This window comes from Rhamphochromis sp. 'chilingali', assembly GCF_963969265.1.
Source record: "Rhamphochromis sp. 'chilingali' genome assembly, chromosome: 13".
Taxonomy (NCBI): domain Eukaryota; kingdom Metazoa; phylum Chordata; class Actinopteri; order Cichliformes; family Cichlidae; genus Rhamphochromis; species Rhamphochromis sp. 'chilingali'.
Window position 1 is genome coordinate 34,159,436 of NC_137940.1, and position 27,379 is coordinate 34,186,814.

Genomic DNA, 27,379 nt, shown 5'->3' on the forward strand with positions numbered 1-27,379 from the left:
TTTTACTATATTAACAAATTTCACTCACTTTAAAACATTTAAACGGTAAAGTGCATTTCAGTCACAGTCAGAACACAGAGCATCAATGGAAGGTGATATGAAGGAAATCCAAATGTCACCTCTTGGCTCGATCCAGCCAAAGGTTAGATTCTTGAATCCCTGCTGTCTCCTATCATTAGGTTGCTTAGCAACGGGCTACAGGCTATAATTAACTTAGCAAAATTAAGATTTCCATTTTGTTAACACAAAAACACTTATCTGAAAAGTGTCACATGTTCACTGAAAGATTCCAAAGGCAAGCATTGAAATATGAGTGATGATTTTTCTTTTTTTTGAAGACTTGGCATGCTTCGACTGTTGCCAATGAGTGCAATGTACAAGTGCAGCTGTTATAGCATACTTAATGAAAAATCAAAAGATGGGGCATGATGTCACCCTGTGAGCATCTGTCAAATGTTATTCTCATATGTTTGCAGCATACTAATTTCAGAACTGTCTAACTGTCCCTCAGTCCTTCCATCTTATATATGAAGCCAAAAAAAAAAGCAAAAAGTAAAGAAATTAAATCCTGAAGGTCCATTAAACCTTTTAGTTCTCCCTGCCATCTCTCCCCATATATCCACCCACATCTTCATACAGTCACACACCAGTACATAGTTGCTTTTATTGAGTAACTCATAAAAGGCAGCAATTTCAATCATTGAGCTTTACAAGGCAAAAACATTAAGAGCATCAGTGCTAAGACACTAAACTGCTATTGAACTTGCATCCTAATTATGATATACCCAATATATCCACCACTCATCTCATCATAATTTTCATCACAATACCCCACCCATCATGGAGACAGACTCCAAGTTACGACTTAAAGCGGAGGCCACCAACACCAGCTCCTGCTGACTTGTTACCAGGCAGCAAGGACAAGGTCACTAGGATCACTCAGTTAGCAGGTGTGACAAAAGACCCAGCAGGATTCAGCCCGGCATCCCCCAACACTGACAGAACATCAGCCACTACAAGCAGGGGCCCAACTGCTGCCACCAACCTTGGTCTAATTGAAGCTGTTGAGCACTGCTGTTTAGGTCAGTATTCAATATGTTTATGTTCATGTCAGACAATCTAAAGATGTCCACATGTGACATGCTCAACACGATCACTGTGGCTGAACAGAAAATGCTGTTTTTGTCTAAATTCAGCAACTTTAAACCAAGATGGCCAGTTGATCGACTGGCACGAATCTTTAAAAGAATGCATATTCACAATAGCTATTTTCACACATGAACTCTGAACAATGTCAGGAGAATCAGGTAGGGATATTGCTCTTACCACACATGCAGCGCACAACAGGACACTTGTGAAAGTTATGTGATTTATTACAGCAGCATAATGAAGTAAGTGTTTGGCATCTGCTGACTAAACAGCCTCTCAAGCTAGGTGGATGTTAGGGTGGTGAAGGGTATAAAACTGCAGAGTGTGAAGCAGGGCAGCAGCAGTGACATAAATAGGTCACCAAATTGGGAGAGTGAATTCTGTAATGTCCAAAAAAAATTAAGAGCTGTAGTGCGTGTTTGAAAATGCCTTAACTGGAAAGTTTCTCTGCAGCTTTTTTAAAAATAAATTCATTCCACTGAAATTTGCTCAGCTATTATAGAGATTGTGCCGTGGGACAATTATGTCTTGAAGTTATATTTACTGTATCGTTGCATCATATTTTCAGATTACTAAGTAAATGTACTTGCTGCTTTGATTATGGAGTAAAATATTGGCAGAAAATATTTGTCACATTTACAAAGTAAAATGACATTAATGAGCCCTGTCTCACATTTCAATTTACTGTTCACTTCTTCAGGAATCATCCAGGGCTATGATCTTTGCTAAACCCTAACAACGACCTTCAAAATCTTAAAGGTAACCATATAAGCTATTAATGGCACTTTGCTTGACACAGGCAGTTATATTCATGTTGTTAAAATGTTTTAGACACATTCACACAAAACGTTGTAAACCGACAGACAAAAAATATGAGGCAGCATTTCTTCTAAATCTGTTTGCTATTGTAAGTGTGTACTCTATGCATTTTTGGGAGATGGACTGAAAAGAAAAACATTCTACATACATTTTTACACTTGAAAAACTGAGAGCTATTTATTTATTTAACCAGTTTCCAATTTTTAAAAGTCCCACTACAGTTTCACAGAGCACTGGTAAATGTATTTTAAAGATGGGCCATTTCAAACTGACTGACCAATGATACCAAACCCATAGATATTTAAATTAACAGGAACATATTATAATAATATCATCTTTTAAACACTGTAATCATTAAATGTCAGATTTTTTTTCATATACATACAACTTCAAAATTTAGTCAGTGAAACTAAGCTCTGGGAGCAAAAGATATCATCAGCAGCTTTGAGTATTTCCCCTTTGTTGCAACCTGTCTTATTGCATTCCTCTCCCTTTGCTGTCTTATTTGCACCAAAACGCCTCCTGTCTAGATTACTGTTCAGTATATTTCTTGTAGCAGTGAACAGACATAACCCTAAGTGTGTAATGTGCTGTCCCTGTTGAGTAAATTCTTTGGAGTTGAAAATGCTGGAAGGTGAGGAGATATTGCCAAAGATAGGTGTCTCAGCATTGTTAATTATAACATTTCCCTTGATGGATCTCAGCCTCAGCTCTGATAGGTAAGGCAGTGCACACACGTGTCATTACACACAGGAACAATATACAGAAAAAGCTGTGGAATAAAAAGCTCGAGAGACTTATAAAAGAAAATAACTCTCCTGAGTCTTTCAAAGGCTTTGTGTGAAAACCTTTTTACACATATACACACATGTGTGTTAAAACGTTTGGAAAACCACATGAGCAGATATGTACAGCTGTGTTCAAAAGTTTACAGACACTCATCATGGGCATGAAGGCCATGGAAATTTTGGGAAGTTTAATGATTTCTTTGAAATCATTTTTTTCAGGGCAGGATGATTGTACAGTCATCTTTAATGACTTTAAAAAACTGGATGCACAAGTTTGAAATCATTTTGGATTTTTTTTCTAATCCACATAGGATTAAAAGTATACATACGCTCAAATAAGTCTTTTAATAATAGTGCTGAAGGTTCCACAGTATCTTTTAATTTGATTAGGCCAAGGCCTAATAGCTTCTTGTTAGTGATCATGATTGACTACAACTGGCAGTTTCTCTTTGCCAGGATAGAATAGATTTGTTTGACCGCATTATAGGCTTTATCGACTATTCTGCATTATCTTTCCTTGCAACCATTTGGCCACACTTATCCAGTCCAAATTACATCCCAATATAGAAGCTGGTGAGTTGGATTGTGGTGGTCAATATACCACCAGCATCTACGTCTTGCTTTATGTTACCATACAGGAGATGACTAATTGTTACTCCACTCTAGAATCTATATTCCTATCCACACTTTGCAGTGGTCTAGCTTAGGAGGTTAAGGCCTATGCAGAGCAGCACTAGGGACAATGCATCCTCTTGGTATATTCTGCACATGATGGTCACTTGTGCAATTGTGCAGTGTCCACAGTCCCACTGATTTCCTGATGAATGTCATTAGCACACTATTACTCTTCCACAGTGCTCAGCACTCCAGTATCCATGTATGGGGTACTGGCTTTCTTGTAAACAACCAAGGTGGTGGTCAGGTTGGTCTGTCTAGTGTTAGTGTTACACTGGGGTGTAAAGCTCTATCAAAGAGTAGCTGGTATTTTGACCGTCTGGTGTTATTTCCTATGCGGTTTTGAGCAGTGCTAATGCATTGACTCACGTGTCAACTCACCTTGGTTGCTAGAATGTCTAAAGTGTCTTTTCCACTAGTACCAACTCAAGTTGATTCAACTCAACTCTATTGTTTTCTATTACAATTCAGTACCACTTCAATGTGCTTGGGGTATTTATAGCAACATGGCAGAAATTCCCAAAGTCATTCGTATGAGACACAATCAAAACAACAATAGAGGATGTTAGACAGCTTCTTAAGAGATTACTTGGTTCAACATGTCTGGAAATAATCATGCTTGGGTGTAGCTTGTGAAACTGAATGAAGCTTTCCAAAAAATGTGGTTAATCACAGCTGATTCATAATTTAATGAGACAGGGCCAGGTAGGTTTGGATAGTTGTTTTCCCCCTTAATAAATTAAATCATCATCTTATGTTTATTTAATATTAAAATTGAATACTAAAATTTGTTTGGTGATATGAAATTTATAAGTCTGATAAATTTGCAAAAAAAACCCTAAGAAATCAAAAAAGGGCAAACATTCTTTCATGGCACTGTATTTGTGGTGCCAGGTACTCATGACGTTTTGTTAGGTTCTTCAGCCAGTGGGCATGAATCAGTCAGCTCCTGATCATGTCCAGCTCTTCATTCATGAGACTGAAATTAAATGTCTTTCTTTGTGATGTTGACTGGTTCTTGTCCTGGGAGATTGTTGTGGTCTGCTCTATGGTCCACTACCCACTCGGCATTAGTTTTGTGTGACACCTCTGTCTCTTCAATGCTCTTTTAGTGTTGTTCAGTCTCAGCTCTGAGCTCTGGGTGGGTTTGCTGTCATTCCCTTGAGAGTACACCCTATATGGGTCTTTTGGAGAACAAAGAGCAATCAGTTGATGCCGCTGGCAATTAACAGGTGGCAACTGTCTGTTACAAGGTTACACATCTTTCCTGTGAATTTTCAGTTTTATTTCTACAAGATGTAAGATTAGAAGAAGTAAACATGAGTTAGCTGACTAACTGACAGACTGAAAACTGACACTTGTGCATTATTTGAAAGCAACAGAGAGCAAGTGAGAGCAGATGCATCCGTAGAAAGAAAACGTCGAATGTAAGCATAAATTGCGTTTCATTATGACCTGCATTACAGGATTAATTAAACACACATTCAACCTTACAAATGTTGAAGGCCCAAATGCAACACAAACAGTAGGTCAAAGAAGTCCAACAGCTGGCGGCACAGCATATACAAGAAACCTTCGACAGCTGCTCTCATCCAGGAGATAAATACAGTCATCAAAATAAACATTCCTCAGAGACGAATGAACATCATGTCTTAATGCATTGCATTTACATGATGCAATTTAAATTCCTAGTTTGTTTATCTTCTGAGTTCTCCTCCTCTGAACTGCCATCAAACACCAAGCTGGAATTTCAAGCTTGCACTTCACTAATGGTTCCCTTTTGGTGTCAATTAATTGCCCAGTCTTCACACTCTGCAAACAGTAACACGTCACCTTGTGTCACCCCAACACTGGCAACTGCGAGGCAGGGGTGAGATCAAGAAGACTGAAATTATGTGAAAAAGGTTGTTGTTGTTTTTTTAAATCCATTAAATTCCAAGTCACACTCATGTCTGCACTTCAACTATGGAGATAGAGCTACATACTTGCCTAACAATCTCTAAAGCTCACAAATTACTGAGTTGCTTATGGGGAGTTTTTTTCAATCCATATGTAAAGAGAAATATAAAAACACTAAATTATGGCATTATAAACAAGTTCTTACTGTAAGTATTTCTTGATGGCAGTAAACCAGCTGCAGTGATTGCTGGATTCTTTGAGCAAAATTACTTGAGTCTGTAACACAGTGATGTCTAACATGACATAAACCTGCACACTGACTGTTGTTCACCAGAAGAAAACTAAACTGATCACTTCATATGAATATGTTCATAAGGTAGAGAGAACATGAGATATGCATATTTATCCTCGTTGGCAGAGGCTATTACAGCAAAAATTTGAGTGAAGGTTTGAATAATCATAGCTTGTTTAAAACGTTTTAAATTAAATAAACTCAAATTGTAACTTTGCTACTTGTGGAAGACATCTAGGCTATATTGTCTGTTGACCCTACATGTGTGTAACATTTAATCAGCTGTAATCCAATTAAGGGGTGTGGCTTCCTGTCACGAGAGGTGCAAAGAGTCTAAATAAACAGATTACAAGAATGTTAAACACTGAAGATGCAGCCTATATCGTATAGGAGGGCGAACCTCTAATCTTAATAAGCATCTCTCAGCTTTTCAAGTGTGACATGAGTAACAGGAGCTGCTTTATGATACTTTAGCTTTGACAGATCTATAAAAGAGTTTTTTCTACTGGGTATTGCTGTTTATTAAATCAGGGAAAGGAGGAAGAAAGTCACAAAAAGGGGGTGGATTGAGTGGCTAAAAGAATGAAAGAGAAAGCACACCCGGGGCCAGGAAAAATACTACTTTAGTTGTTTTTTAAAAAATGGTATATTATCTCACTTTTATCACATATTGCCCAGGGGGGACATTAGGGTAAGATGACTGAAAATTCCTGTTCAAGGGAGATCAAAAAATATGGCTTGCATGTGTTTCTAACTAGAAATCCAGCACGCACAAGCATTAAGGACATTCTGTTGTTAGGTTATTATCATAGTTATATCTTTCTTTCATCAAAGCCTCTGTTTCAAAACCACCCCTGAGCCAATGGTGTCAGCTTGTAAAGGCTCTCTCTCCATTGCTCGCTCAATCAGGCTCAAATCATCATCCAAGCCTGTTATTCTGCAGATAAATGAAATTCGGTATATACATAATTTAGAACAATTGGTTTGAAGGCTACAACAGTTGGTTGATACAGAAGGCATGGATTTTTAGAGGAATAAATAAAGCTGAGTGGTCAAAAAAGACTGATTGGAACATGGCTGAAAACCATGGCAACAGACTCCTTAGTAAACAGTTTATGGAAGCCCAGTAGGAAACCCGGTGGTTGGGTAAAGACAGCCTTGTGCTAATCAGTGCATACCAACACCTACAGTGCCCAAACCTCCATGAATTTCTCAGGAACAGATGTGTCAGCCCCTACTCTGTGCTGTCGCAGTGTCTAAGCCAGTCAAAACTGAATTCTTCAAAGGCTATCTCTGCAGGAAATATTGTATCTGTGGCTGCATGTTTGCTAGTGGGCTTCAGTATATTTTAATGTATTCAGAAATCCTGTCAGAACCAAAAGTTGCTTTCTTCGAAATCTAAAATGAAAATGAACAACTCCACTCTGCATTATATGAGTTTTTACCTTGTGTGCAGATGTGACCTCTGGATGAAAAGGTCAACCATTCTTTATTGTGATGCACTGCTACAACTGCTGCATTTAAACTCTACAATACAGATACAGCACAGCACATACAAATCTATGCATCCATACACGCATGCAGATGTGCACACCCACACACGCGCGCACGCACACACTCTCTGCCTAAGCAACTTTTAGCCTCTCTCTCCCCACAGTATGTTCTTCCCCCAATGTAACCACAATACATTATTCAGCCATATCATTTATCAAAATAATTGTCCACTGGGGCAAACGGAGAAGTTTTGTGGTGAAGTAACACATCTGAGGTCAAGGGGAATCATCCTTCAGCAACTGCTCTCCACCGTGGGTTGGTGCCAAATTGTGGCACTGGATGGTGAGGTGGCCGTGGTGACGGTGGATGGGAAAATGGGGGAGGCATGGGGGGTTGCCAGTGCAGATGCCCGCAGACAGACCGCCTTGCCTGAGAGCTGCCGGAGCCTCAGACAGCTCTCTCCATCACCCCCTCCAATTCTCCCTCCCCTCCCATTGCCATCTGTGAAGCACACACACATACACACACACATACACACACATACACAGAGCACCAAGTGAATAAGAGGCAGAGGGACACTTAGCTACGTTAGCAGCCTTACTAAGACCGCTGTGCTGGGTAACTGCTGACATGCTTTAAAAAGACCAAGAGAGAGTGAGAGTTAGTGAAGAGAGAGAGAGGGAGGTAAGCAGAGCTGCTGAGCCAGATGGCTGGTTTAAGCTAAGCTGAAGAAGACTGAGATACCAGCCAGGTGAATTTTACTGTCATTTTTTTGACAGGTGGGTAGAGGAGAGCCATCTGGGGTTGACAGTGCTGCCATGTTTTCAATAAGCAGCTACTGCGTGGCATGTGCAGCCATGCTGATGGTGCGACTGTTTTTTGTGTGTGAATATGTATGTGTGTCTGTTATTCTGTTTCTGCGTGTCCGTATGGGCAGTATGTGTGCGTGTATGGTGGCATTTTGTTTATTTTTTTTAATGCATGTGCGGATAACTCATGTGTGGTAAGCCTTAGTGTTGTAGCACAGCACTTGCATCAATTACAGTGACGCTGACAGGGGTAATGACAGAGTTAGGACCTCTAATAGGCAAGACTGTCACAGAGACAAGTAAGCTACTGTTTCCAGCACTCTTCAAATCTCCTTTCTTTCTCCCTCTATGTGTTCTATTCTTACTTTTCCATTTTTCTTCCTTTCTTAAGGTTATGAAAGGTGATGATGAGTTTGTCAAAGCTGTTCCCACATATTCTTTGTACCCAAAAAAGTCTTTGTCCCAATATCAAGGTTAAAGACAAACTTGTTTCCCACTAATCTTTATGCAGCAATGTAGTCATCCACATAGCAGGTGAAAAGGCACTAATTCAAACTGATGTTAAGTTTCTTTGGTGGCTCTGGAGATAAAATGAAAATTCATTTGGTGAAAGTAATTAATCAAATATTATTTTAATCAAGATAAAGTAATTATTATGCATAATTCTGTTTTGCAATGATGTGCTCATTTTGTCTTGTGTTATAAATCCAGCACAGCACCTTTGCCTTACAGCTGTGGCTTTGGCCCCTCCCTCAAAGCCCAAACTTGCTGCCCACCACAACCATAAAATATAGGTTCAAGCCAGACTGACCAGATTAACTTGCATACATTCCAAGCTGACTAAAAGTAAAAACGGCCTCAGAGTATCTTTACTCACCTGATTGCACTATTTTCCTCTTTTTCCCAGTTCAGTTTGAGCTCTACAACAACGTATATACTAACAGCCTACTATATTATCATAAGCAATTCTCAATAAACTCTCAAATTTTGATGGTTTGAAAATGTAAAAGCAAAAATATAAATGCCAAAGCAGCCTCAACAATGGATGGCTAATGCATTGATCCGGGATGCTGAGCCAAATCTGCCATTAATAATTAATGATTAGTCTCAGGGAGGAAAATGCTTTTTATGATCACTTCAGTGAGTGGAGACAGTGCAGATTTGTTCATTTCATAGAGGATAAAAGTGCTCTTGCATAGATGAGCTGTGTAGACAGTGCAGGCACAAACTCACACACACACACACACACACACACACACACACACACACACACACACACACACACACACACACACACACACACACACACACGTCTACGTGCAGTGGCTCTAATCTGTAATTCATCCAATATGTAGAGCTATTGGCCAATACTCTGGGTGGCAAAGCTACACAACACACAAAAACCTGCACGTTAGTCTCTGTACATCTAGCCAATCGGCCTGGCTCCCATGCCAGTGCACCAATCCGATGTCCCAGATGCAGACCCCCCCCCCCCCAGAAACCCACAAACATATCTACAATGGACACACACACCAATCCAGCTGTGATTCCTGGAAGTTATCCAAGTTGCCTGTCTGGTGCGCAGAGCAAGGTGGCATTGATGTGTGTAAGAGAAAATCTTCTAACATGAAAAGGGAGCAGCATCAGTGGCACACACAAAACATAGATGAGGTGAACACTGAAAAAGTGCTGGTCACTGGGCAAGAGAGTGACACAATAACAGACATACAAGTGAGAATTAGAGAACAGTGCGTGAGAGGAAACGTGACAGAGCTACAGAAAAGCAGGCAGTCACTGAATCATTCTCACACACAGCACTTTGGCCCAGATCAGCCAGAGAGATAAAGGAAGAGGATTACACTCTGGCTGAAAGACTTGGAAGTATCCTGAGTCTCTTTTGACTCTCTGCCATTCCTACAAAGTCACCCTGGACAATGAATCTGCTTGCATAAGCCCCTTTTAGACATGCACTTCTTTCCATTAATCTGACGGTACCTGAACATGTCAGTCTTCTGTCTGAATGTGCACCCTGATTACTTCTTCTCTAAAGTCACAGTGGTAATCTTACTCGGCCACGACTCCTCACATATCTGTACCACTTTCAGCATGGAACAAGTCTGAATGCATGCCATCACACTGAGGGATCAGTGTTTGCAAGATGACTGAGCGTATCTTTCGTGTGTCTTTGTGAGTTGTTCAGTTCACTAATTGTTTTGGAGAAACAGCAATAACATGAGAAAAAACAGTGCTGCCAAGCACATGGGACACCCTCTTTCAGGATCTGTCTCATGGTCTACCACTACTCAATTATTCCCATGGCTATAAGAGGCTCAGAGCCATGTCTTTATCCATAAAAACAGTTTTATATGCGTTAAAGAGGCATTTCACTATTGAACAGGTCAAGTATTTTCTCACATTGCTAAAGGTCCACACAGACCTCCCCAAAACTACCAAACAGGTTTCATCTTTCAAGTGTTTTCTCATTAACTTTGCACAAATATTCCCTATCCATTATAAATTGAAATGTTTACAAAAAAAGACACATTTATGATAAAGTGTTTACACCAAGCATCTGTGACTATAATCTGTGTTTTGACAAAACTTGAACAGAAGCTGGCATGTGTTTGTTGCTTCCAGCTATTCATGTAAGTCCTTCCTCAGAGTTTATCACATGCCTTTAACAACATCCAGCTGCACAATGCATTCATGGGCATTTTTAAAGTAAGTGAGATGCATACATTTCTGACACTATTTCACTTTTAATCTCTGACATTGAGACACAACTGATTAGACTAACAGCAAATGCTACTTATCTACACTTCGCCAAGATTAGCTGAAGGAGGTAAGTGTCCAGTTAGTTCATGAAACTTTAATAAAGTGCCTGTCCAATAAGTATATTTAGGACATGTCTTTCTAATTGCTTTAAAATCTTGAATAAATAAATTCCGAATGACAAAATGTTGTTATTTGAAGTCAGCAATATAACAAATACAATATCTGAAAATGGTCTATTAATTAAAAAACAAGAAGGAAAAAGAGAGTCAGGAGAATCATTTCTCTAAGATGTTGTGTTTTGTGTAGTGTTATGAGTGCACCAGTGGTTTAATGCAGACGGCAAAGGTCAGTCAGCTCTATCCAGACTGGGAAAGCTACTTTGGACATAGGCAGTATCTATTACACTTAAGCACAAAACAACAGGAATTTACAACAGACACAATTTTATTTCAATTTTGGCTTTATGTATTTTTTAAACTATCTGATGGCAGCTTGAGTGTCTTATGGCTGCAACTAATACAAAACAGGTGAGATCAGGCTGTTCAACACTCAATCTCTAATCTGAATAAACTTCACTTCAGCCTCTTTTCATGTCATGTATTTTGTCAAAGTGTGTAAACAGTGTTTAGCTTTTTCCTAACATTTTCCACTCGTGAGTTTAGACTTCCCACGTCACCCTGATGCTACACTTAATCACGCTGTTGTAGAACGAGTGAACTCAGACCAAGTCCTTTCCAACTCATTTGTGAGAGCTGCTGTAGGGGGCATCAAAATGCTTCATGAGAAAAAGCTGGAGTTTCGTTTTTAGTTTGCAAAAATTTGTCTCTCTGTATTAGCCCGGGGCATGCCCTGCCTCTTGCCCTTTGACAGCTGGGATACACTGCAGCACCCCCTGCAACTTTAAATTGAATAAGTGGAAGATAAGTGGATGGATGGATCAATAAAAAACTGATAAATTGCTTTTGTTGATTAATTGATTAACTGCTATTTATTAACTACATATTACATACTTTAGCAGGTCATCATAAAGGTCATTCATAGTGCCAACAGGAACTCTGAAGTGATGTAAAAGCCAGTCTGCAGTTGGAAACTATTTTCTTTACCGTCTTTTTCTTTATATTCTACTACAATTTCTTCACTGTATTGTACTCTGCACTTTTGGATGCCTAGTAAATGAGAAAGGCTATTAAAAATATCTCTAGTTTACTTTGATTCGATAAAAGAACATGATATTCAACCCATCCCATATAAGCTCAACAAACTCCAACCATGTTTGGTTAAAGTTTTGTTTGTGTTTTTGTTTTTTGTTTTTTCATTTTTAAAGCTAACCTAAAGAGCTGCTGCATACAAACCTATTGTTTTCCCCAATTTTAAGAAGTCCTTTTTTCATCTTAGAGAAGTTTCTGGTGCTGCAGAGATGTGTTCAACCAACTATTGTATACTGCAAAGTTCCTCCTGTACTGAGACAACACCACACCCCACAGCAGGAGCCAAAAAGAAAAACACAACTAAACCAAGGTTCTAAGATCTACAATACTCTCCAGTTCCTGTAGTGTGGACGCATAAAAAAGAGAAAGTGGAACTTCCTCCAAAAGTTATCAGAACTATGAAAAAAGTTTATGATGTACAATACCTCCAAAAGGAATGGCCAGCTTCACACTAAAACTTAAACCTTTCTGTTGGTGTGCAACTGTAAATTATAAGATGATAAAATTACAGTTTTGACTAAATAAAAGTTTGGCAGGTAAATAAAGTTTTAAATATTTAGACCCAACTGCCAAATTTCACAGAAATCCAGCAGAAAATATGTGTACATATTGCTTCAGGTTGTAGAAAAATGGTCCACTGAAACTCGGTGATATTTGTACTGCTTCTGGCTAAACGGCATAAATAAACTAGGGCTGCAGGTCTGGCTTTTTTAGTTTTACTTGAAAATATGAGTAAATTTTTAACTAATTTTTAACTTGGATAGAACATGCCTAATATTTTTGCAAAGATCTCTGCAAATCAAAGGACTACACTCACTTTTTTCTAGACAAGAGAACTTGAAGTGTGCATAATTAGATATCTTTGTTTGAACGTTTTGCCCCCAAAAAAATAGGTGCATAGAACTTACAGAGCTTCTATAGCAAACACAAATGAATCACTGCACATGATTGGCAACTCAGCATCAATGCTGATTTGTTGATTTGATTATCCACTCCTACTTAAGACTAATTGGTTTGGGATGTCACACTCCACGTAGAAACAGAATAGAAGTGTGTGGGGAGAGGGATTGGGGGGTGGTTTGAGAAAGGCCCTTAGTGTGCTTTCAGTGTAGCAGCTGCTTGACAGTGGTGCTTCTTTCTGATGACCTTGAATAGCTTATTGATTTCTGTATAAACTCTGTAAAGACTTCATGTTTTTTTCCTCTGCCCACCTCCTTTTGTGATTTCCCTGTTCCAAGTTATTACAATGATCCAGGTCAGGTTTATTGTGATATTAAAAACGTTTTTGTTTACACACTCAGATTTATGCTAAAGACAAAAACATACAAAGACACACAGAAAACCTTTGCTGTGTTGCTGTGTCTCTGGTCTGTGTTAGTCCCAGCTAAGAGCAGCTGGGAAGAAATCTAAAGGGGTCAAACACATAATGGGTAATAATCTCCTTGTGGAGAGTCTTCCCACCCAACAACACTGCTACTTCTAACAAAGACCTTGGCCTCAGGTCTCAGTAGTTGCTTCCCCTCTCTGACTTCCACCAGCAGATCTCAGACGACCGGTACATTGTTGTACTGCTCATCGACTTGTTAGACGAATCCAAATTTCACATGTCAATTAAATGAGTGTTGCCCTGGTGATTAACAGATCTCACTAATTGTCCCTCCCTCCTCCTCTTTGCTCCACTTTTTTTTGCCTCCTTCCCCTCCTCCTCTTGCTCTCCTGCCATTTTCCACATGGAGGAGCAGGGAATGGGGCTTTGTGCCGTTGGGCCCCATGCCCCTTGTCAAAGATGGCTCCTCACCCTCTTACCCCAGCCACACTCGTCCTCTGAGACTTCCAGATCCTCTTTCTGAATTCTCGGGGGTAAGGAAAAGATGAGCAGAGCATAAAGGGTCTATATGTGAATAGATTGCACAAGCGTTAAAGGTATGTAGGGTCGATGCATTTCATCCTATTTAAGGGAGACGCACCAAAACATGAGACCAGGATGCTTGCAAACAACTGCATGTGCACCTTCAATCTGACACACACTCCCACACGTGCACCCTGGCAGATAATTACCCCAACAGCCTCTGGAGAGCAGAATGCCCATGTGGGCCCCATAACCACTTTAGACAAGGGCCATGGCACACCCAAGACCCTCCTTCTTTGTCTGTCTCCCAAGACGTGTGTTTGTTTTACTTGATTCAAAGAACTTGATCTGTGGATCCTAACCGTATTTTGTCCCATGTGCATCCTTGTGGTGTTGGAATAAAGTATGCTACATGAAGTCATGAAACAAACCTGAGAAGTAAAATCTGGCACCCCTATGAACTGTGTGATTTTCAAACTGCTGGAAAAATGTATTAAATTTTCACTTAACTTTATTCCAGTGGACTGAAATTCACCCTTTGCTGTGATAAGTATCATAACAGAAACATTAAGTAGACTTGCGCACTTCTGCAATGTACAAAACCTTTCTTTGAAAGGTACACTATATTTAAAAATATTTCTGTACTTCACTCCTTGGAAACGTTTAAATGGTTGATCAAATAAACTATTAAGATGATGTTGAAGTAGTTTGTTTGCTTCCAGCTTTACTTTGCTCAAAATCTAGGACTACAAACTCTTCATGAAATTATTTCATATTCTGTGAGTCACCCCTTACATTTCTAAGCTAAGTACTTACTGCAGGTGTTGGATGAATGCATTGAAGTAAAAACTGGGATACTTCCCACCCTCACATCAACACACCCACACACATATGCCCTGCTCTGATCACTTTGACAAGTGTGTCATGCTGACTTTATATGAGAACTCTACAGTATTTGGATTTTGAAACCCTTGAAAGCGAGCAAGTCATCAGACTCTTTCTAGTCTTAAGCAGAGTTCTAATGACCCATCGTCACAATTAAACACAGTGGACAGCAGCTCCAAACACTGGGTGACATCTTAAAACTGCGTGAATGGACCCTAGACCCAGCACCCCCCCCCCCCCCCCCCCCCCCCTTCCCTACATCACCTAATGTTCAACACTAACCAACCATCACACAGACCTACATTCATAGTCCAATCTACAATGGAAAGCACTGCAGCAGGCCAGTGTAGCCCAGACGGTTTCGTTTGCACTTTATCAGACCACACAAAACAGCAACGCCTCATTGAGCCACAATTTGCTGCTAGTTTCCTACAGGAAGCAGAACAAAGAATGGGGCGGCCCAGTATTTCTTTTTGTGCCAAAGCAGCGGACCAGAGAAGGAACACACACACACACACAAACACACAGCCAGAGTAAGTGAGGAACTGACAGAGAGAGAAAAATGTGAGAACAGCAGAACAACACACTCCAGAACACGTCTGTCACATCCTTCAAAACACACTATGAGTAAGCTGCTGAGCAGTACAACCTTTAACCAGACACTTAAAGACAAAAACACTGACACTGAACACCTGCAGCACAAATAACAATTCTCAAATGTTACTCTTGTTGGTGGAAAAATACATGTAAAAAAAGTTTGTGGCCACAACATCTACTGGAGGGAACTGGGGGTCACGGACGTGGCAGCATTTAAAAACCGCTTGGGGATAAAATGCTTCTGTTTGAGCAATCACTGTCCCTTTCCCTCCCTCCGTTTCCCCGGTCTCAGTCCCGCTTTCTGTCTTGATGTCTCTCTCACTCTTCTTCTCTGGTTTTACTACGACGATAATTCCTGAGTGAGTAACTGAGTGTGCGTGAGCCAACCGAGGCCAAAGTCCTGTTTGTGCATTAGTGTAGTCATGCGAAAGCGCGTGTGAATGAGTGTGTTGCTCGTGGATGAGTGCTGCAGCAGTGAGCGTGCTGAGGGAAGCAGAAGTCTGCAAAGCGAGAGGAGCTTGCTTACAACCACACTACTGATTAGGGTGGCCCAGCACAAATAAGACAAAAAAAGAAACCCTGCAACTGCTGCAATTGTTGTTGAAATGAGGCTAAGACGAACAACACAATAATGTCTGAAGGTTAAAGGCTCCACATAAAAAAACAAAACAAAGCAAAAAGCATGCATATATAACACCAGATTCATTACCATACAAATCAAGATCAAAACATTTCATCAAGTACACCATAGTCCTCATCTTCAAAGAAATCTATGTCTGAGTACAGTGAAGTGCTTCCCTTTAACCAACTCCAACGTTACAGTCCAATTTGAAATAGAGAAGAACATCCCCTGTGGCAGAGTAAAGTATGTTGCCATGACAACACGAAGAAGTTTAAGTCCTGACAAGTAAGTGCAGATGATGTGCTGATTGTGCCTTGTGTAGTTACAATGGCCTCTGCTTTCTGCACCTTAAACCACCCTAACTCTGCTACACTCTCTTCTAGCTGGCAGCTGTTTGTCCTGCTACAGGATGGGTGTGTTTTGTTTTGTCTGCCTGTGCATGCATGAATAAATTATAAGAGCTTTGGACCTTTGGGACAGGACTGAGCTGCTCATCTGGCTCAACAGAGCACTTCTGCCCTACCAGTATGTGGCAAAAGATGATCGCTAATTGAAAGTGGCGAAGTGATCTGATGACACTGCGGGGATACTTTGGTTTGTCACAACGTGTAAAGGCCCTTGCTTTTTAAGGGTGGCTGCCTTCAAGGAGGGGTTAATCAATGCACAGCTTAACGCAGACTAGACAGGACAGAGCACAGTTGCTGGTCTCGGGGTAACTGAGGTCAAAATTAGCGAGCTATTTCAAGAAGATGCTCACTTACTGTGCTGACTTTGAAGCAATTACAACACCAACACTGTACCTTCAGCAATATATCACACAAGAAACTATGCTGATACTATGTCAGCACTGTCATCTAAAGCAGAGAGAGCACTAGGCATACTCACAATATGTTGTTTTCTTACCTCAGCCATAACTGGATAGCAGACAGCATCTGTTCAAACAGACAGCCATGATACAGAGCCTGTAAAAGTGAAGATAAAAATGCATTAGCTCAAAGCATCAATCATGGTCAGAAAATAGTGATTCCATACACAATTGATTTCCATGGTATCTTTACTCCCTACAGCACATGCAATACTATTTTCTTCGCACTCATAAAGTCATTTGATATGGGCCACAGAAAGATGGAAGAGGAAGAAAGGTATGTGTGTCTGGCTACATTCCTGTCCCTAAACATGTCATATGTTCAAATGGAATTGCCTTCTAGAGCAAAGAGCATCATATATAATACAACTCTCATGTCTAGACACCCTCCGCGATCTAGTTTTTCCTCGCACTTTCTCTTACACAGATGTGCATTAAAAGCCACTTTTTACAGTGCACTACAGTTGCTTGTAAAATTGTGATTGTGGTTGGGCTAATTTACTAGTCATGAGACAAAAAGTTGCAGTATTTGTTTTAACATAATGGACTTCAGCTTGAAGGTGAAATCTAATAGTTGCCCCTGGATAACCCTCTGCTCCAAGACCACCTTCTATGTTTTTTAAGTGAAATAGAGATCTGTAGAAACTAATTTACTTTGTAAACACACCACCCAAATCTTGTTTACACTATTGGGAGTTGCAAGCACATGTGTTTGAGGAAGGAGACCTCTTGTGTCTCCTGCACCGCTACAAATACATATACACACATGTACTCAAACCTGCACCCACTGACTATATCACCAACCCCCTGATGTCCACTGGGAGGAGCAGCCACCCCCTGCCCTCTTCCAACAGGGGGGTCAAAGAGTATTTAACACGAGAGTCCTACATTCCTCCAAGGTGATAATTGCTGTAGCTGCTGGCGGGGGGCCATGAAGCGCAGGGTAAACAAGCAATAAGACTCTATGAACCACTCCATGCCGTCCTGGCTAAACAGCATGCATGACTGTGACTTGGGTAAATTATGCCATCAAGCCAGGCGTGACAGCGTGGAGTGAGTCTATTTGGTGTCTGAGCAGCCAGGTGTTTCGGTGAACTATAAGTAAACCATCAGCAAGACAAGACTTCACACATTTTATCAAATACTGTGAAACCTAGAGGATAAAGACTAGCTGCATTAAATTAACTAAAGATTAAGCTAAGCTTAGAAATCATAAAGAACAATAACTCAGTAACAAATTACACCAGCTGTGCAGACCTAGAAACAGGTGGGAGAAGGGATGAATATAAGTAGGAAGACAGCGAGCTCTATTCTGTCCCACATTTCAGTTCAGGTCTTGTCCCTCTCTGGCCCTCTGTTGCATCGGGGCTTCATTAGATTTTTCATATATAATTTCTGTGTGTGTGAGTTTAAGTTGAACCAAAGTCTGATGCTGAAAATTGATTGGCTTAATTAATTTGTCTTCATCTTCGGCATTAAATGTGATTAATGTTGCAGCTATTTTATATTTTCTTTTTTCAGCCTATTCGCTTACTATCTTGATTTTATATATATTTAGGAAATTTCAACATTTCATTCAGCTTCTGCCTTTTTTGTCAAAAACAAATCAATTCCCAAAATTAACAATACATCATTAATGCTTTAAGATATGGACTTCTAAATCAAAACACATATTTAAGAATGCCTGGCTCACTGAGCTTACTAACCAAAGTGCATTGTACTTCACAAGAGGGCACCACAGTCTTTAAAAGTTTGCATTGCATAACTGGCTCCACGGATACTGACAAAATTCAATTTGCTAAATTCCACTGATGTATAACATGAGGCAGTGATGGATTAAAACAGCTTAGTACAATATTAAACTAAAGCCAAAACCCTAAATGTCACTTTAAAAATCAAACAACTCACTCATACATTCTGCAAATCTGATTTGTGAGTTTGACAGACTGCAATCTTCAGTCTATTCAAAAATCTGACTCTATATTTTAAAGAAATATGTGAAATCAGTTAGCACACTGCGCCACAAGCCCTCATCCAAATCTACTAAAACTGACAGACATTTTGGTGACTAGATGTTCGATATTTTAAATAACTTTTCCACAACAGTTTTACCTAATTTAATCAGCAAAATGACTGGATTATTTATTTATATGGCCAAAAACATCCCAGTTTTATAGAACATCCCAACATTTGAGATGGTGGGTGGAAAAGATATGTTTCCCCAGTGGGGCAGTCAGGAAGTCATCTGGGGATCCAAAGGTCCAAAGTTCATACACCCGGGTGGTGGAAGTCTTACTTTTTACCACAATTTATGCATGTGGTATGTTGTCAAGTGCTCATTATGAACAAGCACGTGAAAAAACGAGCACTTGACCTCACCGAGTTCACTATATTCCAGCAATTATGCCACGGCCGCTTGCAGCTATTTGTTTTGTCAACAACCCTAAATCCCCAAATGAAATTTCTGCTATACTAACAAACATTGTGAAGCTATTGTTGCTCAAAGTGAGCCACTGCATTGGGTTTCACACTACATCATTGTAGTGAACACTGGCAGCAGTGTTGCACGTCTGGACTTCCAAATAACATATGCCTAAAACAACTACTTCAATATTGTGTATTATTCGACAACACAAGACACACACTTGGTTTCTAATTTATTTAATTTGTCGATATTTTATTGAGAATTGTAACTGTAATTATCTTAACCTCCTAAGACCCGAAACTCTTTCACGGCATGCATTTTTAATTTCTCTTTGATATTTGGGATGATTGGGACCCAATGAATGTAAAAACAAAGAATTACCAGATTTTTTTAATCTGATTTTTGTTTTTAAGAAAAATGAGAGCCACATATGAGGATATTCATTTAAAATTTCAATAGAACAGAGGCAGTATAATGTCCTCGTAAGTGGATATCAGGCCCCTGTACAGCAAGATTTAGTATTTTGGTCTAAATAACCCAAAATATGATGTCCACATATGTGGACGCCATGTTCTAGGAGGTTAATAGATAGAAATGTGTCAGAAACACTGCATAAATTAAAAAAAGACAAATAAATGCAAGTGTTTGCACTTTTAAAAGGGATAAATATTTCCCCCCTCACATGCACACACATAAGAAAATATCGACAAATTAAATCAAGCGGAAACCAAATTTGCCTCCAAAATGTTTTTTGGTAAATCAAGTCCATTAAAGAAACAATGAGGATTTATTGTTAAACTTTTAAGTGCATAAAATGAAGTTGCTTAGAGAATGGTTTCAATGGTTTTCAAATACCACATTTATTCCTCTTGTTTGTTTACAATGCTGACAAAAGAGGGAAATATGTGTAAAATTAGACAAACAAATGATTACAAGCATATAATTAGACACACTAAAACTCTACAGCTTTAGCTAATGTGATCCTATAAGCAGCAGTATTGACATTTGCAGGATTGTTTGAGTTTTCTGTGCTTTAGCCTTATTGAAAGCATTTTTAATATTAAAAAAGTAGGTTTAATTAGAATTTCAGTTTTATCTTCCACTTCAGTGTGAAATTTGATTTGTATCTGTTTCATACATACAGGCCCCTGTTCTGTGCCCACATATGGTCCCCTCAGCCCCGCACAAGGCTTGGAGAGGTTATAAAAACTGAAGGGGTGATTAAAAACCAGGAATAATGGCCTCCACAAAACTAGGAATGCGTTTAACTGGTACAATTGTTCCAAATCAGGTTGCCATTAATATCAGAAATGATTCTGCAGATCTTGAGAGGGGGATTTTACGGGGATTTTTAACTTGATTTTTAAAGAAACTGGCCCTGGGAAAAATGAAAGCATAGGCAGAATGTACTGTAGGTACATGATTTATGGCTGAGGATGACCTGGAAGGATTTAGGTTGGGTATATCTAGAACTGTGCTGACCTACCCACCAGTTCTGCATTGTTGAAGTTTGGTGGATCCTCCTAAATCCAGGATTAGGAAAGTCAAATATACAAACACCTTCACCCCTCCTCTTTTTCTCACATACAGACATACCAAGAAGAGGGAGAGGTTGAAAGCGTTAGCATTGGCTCCTGCCTGCCTGCTAAGCATGCCCAAACCCCAAACCCCATCACTTTCCTCATTACTTGAGCTTCATGGCTTTTTAGGGCTCTGTGCTTTATCTGGGATTTCACATTTCCCTGACTGCCACTTGACATGGCTCAACCAGTTGCCAGCAATCAAGTAGCAGAGGGCAGCAGCGGCACCGGCTGAGTCTTCAGGCTGCACCTTGATTTGAGAATTGCACATCACAGCCACTGGCCTTGCTAAGCTTCGGTAATTATTGGCCACACATGCCATCTTCCCACCAACTCTATTTCTACCCCACTCCATAGACTGACCTGACATAATGGGTGAAGGGGAGAGGGGCTGCATGTAGAGAGATAGGGATAGTCATGGGTCATGGGTGGATTGCATGGTGTTGATGTGTGCTTTAAAAGCCAAAAAGTGTTTGACAGAGCTGGAGAAAGAAGTGATAACACGTTCTGCAAATCATCCATACTGCCAATCTCAGAATGTTCTATATGGATCATCCCCTTATGTGTTAAAGCATGTCAGTGCCCTTGTCTATTTGCTTGCACCCACAGTACACAGTGTGTGTGTGTGTGTGTGTGTGTGTGTGTGTGTGTGTGTGTGTGTGTGTGTGTGTGTGTGTGTGTGTGTGTGTGTGTGTGTGTGTGTGTGTGTGTGTGCCTAATTGAGAGGTAAGCAAAAAAGTTGCCTTTAAAGTTTCCAATAAATATCCTGCCAGTAATGTCAAACACCTGCCCGTAAAGCCCAGAGGAATGCTAAATGAAACCAAGTTGCAGAGCCTGTCTCCTGTCTGGGGTCTCAAGTCAAGACAGCAGGATTTGTAATGGCTGTAACCAGGATTATTGAGTTCAAGCAGAACAGCCAGGAAGCAAGAAAAAACATAGCATGGTCAGCACCACTGCTTTTCCTCCCTCTAACAGCCAGTACAATGAGTTGTGTGTCCCACTAACAGTAGAGATGGATTCCAGATTATTCCTCAACTTAGTCACCCTCTTGGCATCAAAACATAACAAAACAGCCATAAACTGTTTGTTTTTTTAAAACCACTATTATAAGAGCCAAACGATCCAACCTTCTCAGGGACTGCTGTATAATACTAGTGGACACAAATGTGATTAGACAAGAAGTGATCTTTTTTGTGAAAGTGTGAGCCAGATAAAGTGAGACAGATGATTACTGCAACTCAAAACATGACCCACTGACCTCCCCACCCCAGTGTCGCACACCAGTAACCATCTCATGCACACACACATGCAGTCTGACCACATGCATGCGCTAATGCACACACATCTACAAATATTCAGTATCATGGAAGGAAGAGGCTCTTGGTGAGAGCATGTGACCCTAGAAGCCAAATGATGCTGTCATTTGGCCTCATCTCTGGTTTTGATTGCCTAAACTCCTGACGCCTTCCTCCCGCTGCACCTGTCGAACGCCAATAGACCCCCTGCCCAGACCTTTTCACCACTGAGAATATATGGCCGTGCTCCTGGGTCCAGCCTGGCTAATTACCACTGGCCTCAAATCGCCCCCAAATGCCACAGTAGGGTAGGGTTTTTAGCTGCTGTTGCCACCCTAAGGCTCAGCACAGCAGTCCTCCCTGTTATTTGGTGCCTCTCTATTCCTCAACGTGTTCCAGATAAGGCTGACCACGCAAAGGCATTTATTTCCAGAGTAACAGGCTGTCCCATTCAAGCCAGAGATTAAGCACTGCTGTCTACATGCAACCATGAATAATGAAGCTATCATTCCAGACAGGCAGGCAAAAGCAGTGTGAGTTATATACACCAGTAATCTCAGATGCTACTGCACACAAGTGCCCAATGTATGAAATAGCAGCACCACTGTGCAGTTCATAAATTATTTTAAAATGCACAAGTGTGGTTAAGATCTATTTTTGATTTAGTGTCTTAATCATAAGACTAATACAGCTGAAGCATGAATTATATATATAATGCATATTGTACATTTTTTTAAATGTACAATATGTAGATAACATCTCGCAGTATGAACTTTTACCTGGCAGGAGCAGTAAAAGAAATAATAATAAATTTATTACATTTAAATTTGTGTCTGCATAACATAATAAATAATCGGCACTTGTAGATCTGTACAGGTGCACTTTATGGGCTTTATTTTATCAAAACTAAGTTATGAAGCGTAGTAATGTGAGCTTTCTGGTGTTCATTTTTTATTTGTTAGTCTGTTTGTTAGAATGGATTTGGATTTTCCCTGGGAATATTAAATGTTAACATATTAAAGCTTTAAATTGTTACTAACTGAAAGGGAGAATATACAAATAATGAGTTATTTTAATTTTCCCCTACAATTTACTTTTCTCAACTTCCAAGCATATCTTCCCCATCTTCAACTGGAGGGATATAATCCCGGAAACGGTTTCGAAACAACAGTAGGTAGGCTGTACCTGACGCGAGGCTGGATAATAGCAGACACCACGTGACTGCAGTACTTGCAGTCTGGACGCACGGCAGGGTCTGTCAGAGCCTCCCTGGTGAGGACGACATACACACACACGCAGGACGGATAAAAAATAGACGCCATTTATGTGTTGAGAAGCCGCTTGAAAAGCTATGTGCTACGCGTCCAACTTGTTAAACTTAATATGTGCCGTTTGTTTTTATTACTTTTAACGCTGTCAGTCATGTTTTTTTTAACAATCTGCACAGTTTAGTGTATCAAAATGTGCAAAAGCGCACCGAAAGCCTCGCACGGATTTCACTGCTCTCCTCCACTTGAATTCATAACAGGTTTTTTTTTTCCTCTTCTATCGCGGTACACATCTCAACCCTCCTCTCAAAGGAGCGACACCGACAAAATCCCTTAATTCAACACACAGTGAAGACTTATCGCCCGTTATGCGCTGCGTCACCGGCTTTAGACAGGGGCAAAGTATGGCACCATATCTGAACTTGCATGAATGAAAGTGACGGCATAAAGCACTCAGTCAGCAGGCGACTCACTCAGCCTCCGGTGTCTGTCTCGCCTGTGTGGCGCTCTCCTGCATCCCTCAGTGAGCATCACTCTCTGTGGAGCCGGTGCGAGGCATCCTCCCTTACAAACACCGGTCCTGGACATCCTAGACAGCCCGTCCTGCGACATATTTTTACTTTGGACCCGTTGATGTCACTTCCTGCTTGGGCAAATGCCTGTGCAAATAAACCCAGGGATGTGAAGGGGTGCTCGGGGAGCCATTTTTTGAGGTCACGCAGCAGACAAGTTCACAAGGTCATGCAGTAGCGACATGTCCCAAAGCCGACAACAAGCTCGTTACTCTTTAAAATGACAACTATCATCCCATCTGGCTCATTCGAACTGTGCCCTATAGTTTTACATAACCAGCCACATCCACATCATCCTACCCCCCTGCGATACGCCGGCAAGGTTCATTTCCTGGTACGCTGTGCGCATTTACGGCCACGATTATGCAATGAAGGCGGCATCATCACTCTTTCACAAATGCTATACAACGCAGCTGGTAAGAAAATGTTTCAGGATATACAGGACTGCGAAAGCTACAGTATTGCACCAATTTGTGGGACACCTGTTGATAAAATAATATCATCCAATTGAAAAAGCAAAGCTCAGACAGCTAAATACAGTTTTACCTTTTTTAGTTTGTCTTAAAAGGAGGTAGCGGACAAACTACGACTTTTGTTACACATTTCTATATTTAATATTTAAATCCAGCAATCCTTTAAGACAGCTTGGAAGAAGAATAATGAGGTTGCACAATTTAATATAAGTACCTATACTGGTCTGTGATTAGTCAATGTGATGTGGCAGAAGCTGGTCTTCGTTCTTTCCACACCCAGGTCTCTTTTCTTTACCTTTGAACCTAGGCCTGGCAGCCCATTTCTGATCTACACAGGGTCTCCTTTTACCCCAATCCCCTTGTAGGCCCCAGTGATAGACGGGCATCGATGTGCCAATACTTCACTGTATTTCAATATCCTGCTCAGGAAAAGGAATTCAAGGGGTTGAGCGAAGTTCAGAGTAACAGCGTGGTGCCTAAAGCTCACAACCTGTCCCCAGCCTCGTGCCGAGAACCTGAGATCCAAACATTCAGCTGAGAAAATTCTTGAGACCAGGTCCTGTATGTGTCAACAAAACAGCCCCTGCTGCCACCATCCAGACTGAGAGACGGGAGCAAAGACGAGCAAACGACAGCAGATCCAACAGCCTGTGAGTGAAACTTTCCAGAACCAAAATTATTATTTATTTTACTCAACAACAAGTAGTCTGTCTGGATGTTTACACCAGTGTCTATCTCAGAACCTGAACCCTCAGGCAAGTATTTGTTAAACATGAGGTTTTACTGTCTCAGTCACAACTACAGCTTAACTCCATATCTCTTTTCTAACTTTGGCCCGACAAAAAGTCCTGGCACACTCCAACTCCTTTATAAAATCCTAAAAAATTGAATGTTCTTTTAAATTTTAATCCATTTTTCTATAGGCTACTGTACCAATATTCTGGAAAAAATACATATTGATGTATAACAAATACTGGAATAATGAAGATGTGTTTGACTTTGTTGTTTGGATTTGTTATATTTATATACCATGGCAATTCAAACAAACAGGATTACGTACATTTTATCAATGTGGTGAGTAAGGTGGGCACATATCCAGTATGTGTAGGACTGTGTGAATGCACTGAGCCTGTGCCCAAATATAAATGCATGTGTTTAGTGTAGTATTTTGCGATAGGATGACGTGCTCATGTGGTTCTGTTGTCTGTGTGCGATTGGTTGGATCAGTCAGAGGACTGTGGCAGGCACGAAAGAGGCAGCGAAGCAGGCAGTGCGACCTAGTGGTGGAAGAGGGGTGTGTGGTGGAAGAGGGGTGTGCACTATGAATCACACCGATACACTAAAAAATATGCACATTATTTATCTTGTTAATAAATCCACACGAGCGTGCTAACACATACAGTCAACCCAACATGCCTTTGTTAATTCACTGTATAGCAATTTATCTCCTTGAAACACATGCTGATAAACTCTAACCCATGTATTTGATCTAATGTCCCAAATACCTAATGTAGTGTTCCAAGTTTTAAAATAACATAATTCCCCACCAACCACCCACATATGTAACGTAACGCTCTCTAACCAGGTTTGTACCAGTGTTTTCTATCAGCCCATGCTTCCCTTCTATCCCCTCCACCTTACACCCCCTGCTTTTACTTCCGTTCTCCCATTGCTAAATCTGCTCTTGAACCAAATGGCACGAGTGGTAACTTCAAAGCCAGAACTACCTACATCCCCTTTCCCTGCTATGGAATATTTGAAAATGAAAAAAAAATAGACCATCTGGCATAGCAGTGGTGTCTGACTTTTCCCATATCAACCAAGTGACACTTAACCAGGCTGTGTTTTGAGATGATCGGCCTAGGATCGCAATTTAACACCCCCCCCCCCAACCTCCCCAAATCCACAAAAGCATTAAAGATTACCCACTATCCAGATGTGTTTTAGTAGAGATTGAGGGGACAGAAGGAGGAGCTTTAAAAAAGAGGGGGTTATGTAGACATGGGTGGGTGGAGTTAGTAACCAATTCGGGAAAAAAAGGGGAATACAGCATAGACAAGTGAAGTCCCAAAAAGCAGGGTTTAGCAGGGGCCTAGTTCTACTGGAGCTGCGGCCCATTTTGTCTTGAAGGGGATTAATAATGAATTAAAGCACTCCCACCCCCCTTCTAAAAAGATATTCATGCATGTTAATGCATCCATTATTTATAGTGCGCATAGAGGCTGGCTAGTGGTGGCCACATGCAAGTGGGAGGGATGTAAAGATGAAATGAGGAGGTGGGGGTCTCTTCCCCCTGAATGAAGCACTGAGGCTCTGGAAGCAACATCCAGCCATTGTGGCTGGGCTGGGGCTGGGTGGAGATGGCATGGGGAGTGGATATGGAAAAGTAGGAGGAGGTGGGGGATGTGGGGGCCTTGCTGCCAGACAGGCAGCTCGTGCATGGGGCCGCCAAGTGTTGTGGGGGAAGGGGTGGATTAAACAAATAAATACATGATAAGGAATAATCATGCCAGGGAGGCAGGGCGTGATAGAGACAAAGAGGCTAAGAGGGGCAAAGCGGGGGTGTTAGTTCAGTCAGACAGGATTTGTTGTCTGGACTGACCCATTCTTGATCACAAACCTACGTGAGATAACTTTTTTAGATGCTCTTTTAATTGGACTATTTCATTCGATGACTCATACCAATTATGCTTTCGCCAAGGAGCTAACAAAGTCTGTTTGATCTGAAATAAACTACATAGATCTGAGTAACTCAGAAATTTGGTGTCATGTCCAGTGCATAACATTAGGTATGACTGGTTGATAATTCAATAAAGCATTACAGAAGTTGACACGGCCAAAGCAAAGATGAGAAATAGACATGTAAAAGAGAGGAAAAGGCAAGAAGATGTGAACGTGAGAGATCGAGGAAGAAAGATGAGTAAGAAGAGGCTAAACTTTTTTTTACGTAGCGAAGCAGTGCAGAAAGGAGCAGGGCAAGGAGGATGATAAGATAAGGCAAAAGCACGAGTCAGATGAGCTTTCTACCCTGCTGATCCCC

The 27,379-nt window shown here is 40.7% G+C and overlaps 1 protein-coding gene across 2 annotated transcripts in view; it reads right to left on the reverse strand.

Moving 5' to 3' along the window:
- LOC308408917 (uncharacterized protein) overlaps nucleotides 1–27,379 on the reverse strand; it is an 81,132-nt gene that overhangs the window by 45,836 nt on the left and 7,917 nt on the right. Inside the window, exons 3-4 of one of the 2 annotated variants that reach the window (XR_013973868.1) lie at nucleotides 16,765–16,823; nucleotides 6,975–7,617 (exon numbers count right to left, since the gene is read on the reverse strand). Coding sequence is in view for 1 of the 2 variants with exons in the window: in XM_080901398.1 (XP_080757524.1) it covers nucleotides 16,765–16,823 (59 nt within the window). In the remaining variant the exon portion in view is untranslated. Of the gene's footprint in view, nucleotides 1–6,974; nucleotides 7,618–16,764; nucleotides 16,824–27,379 lie in introns of those variants that run through there. The other variant, XM_080901398.1, reaches the window with a different exon arrangement.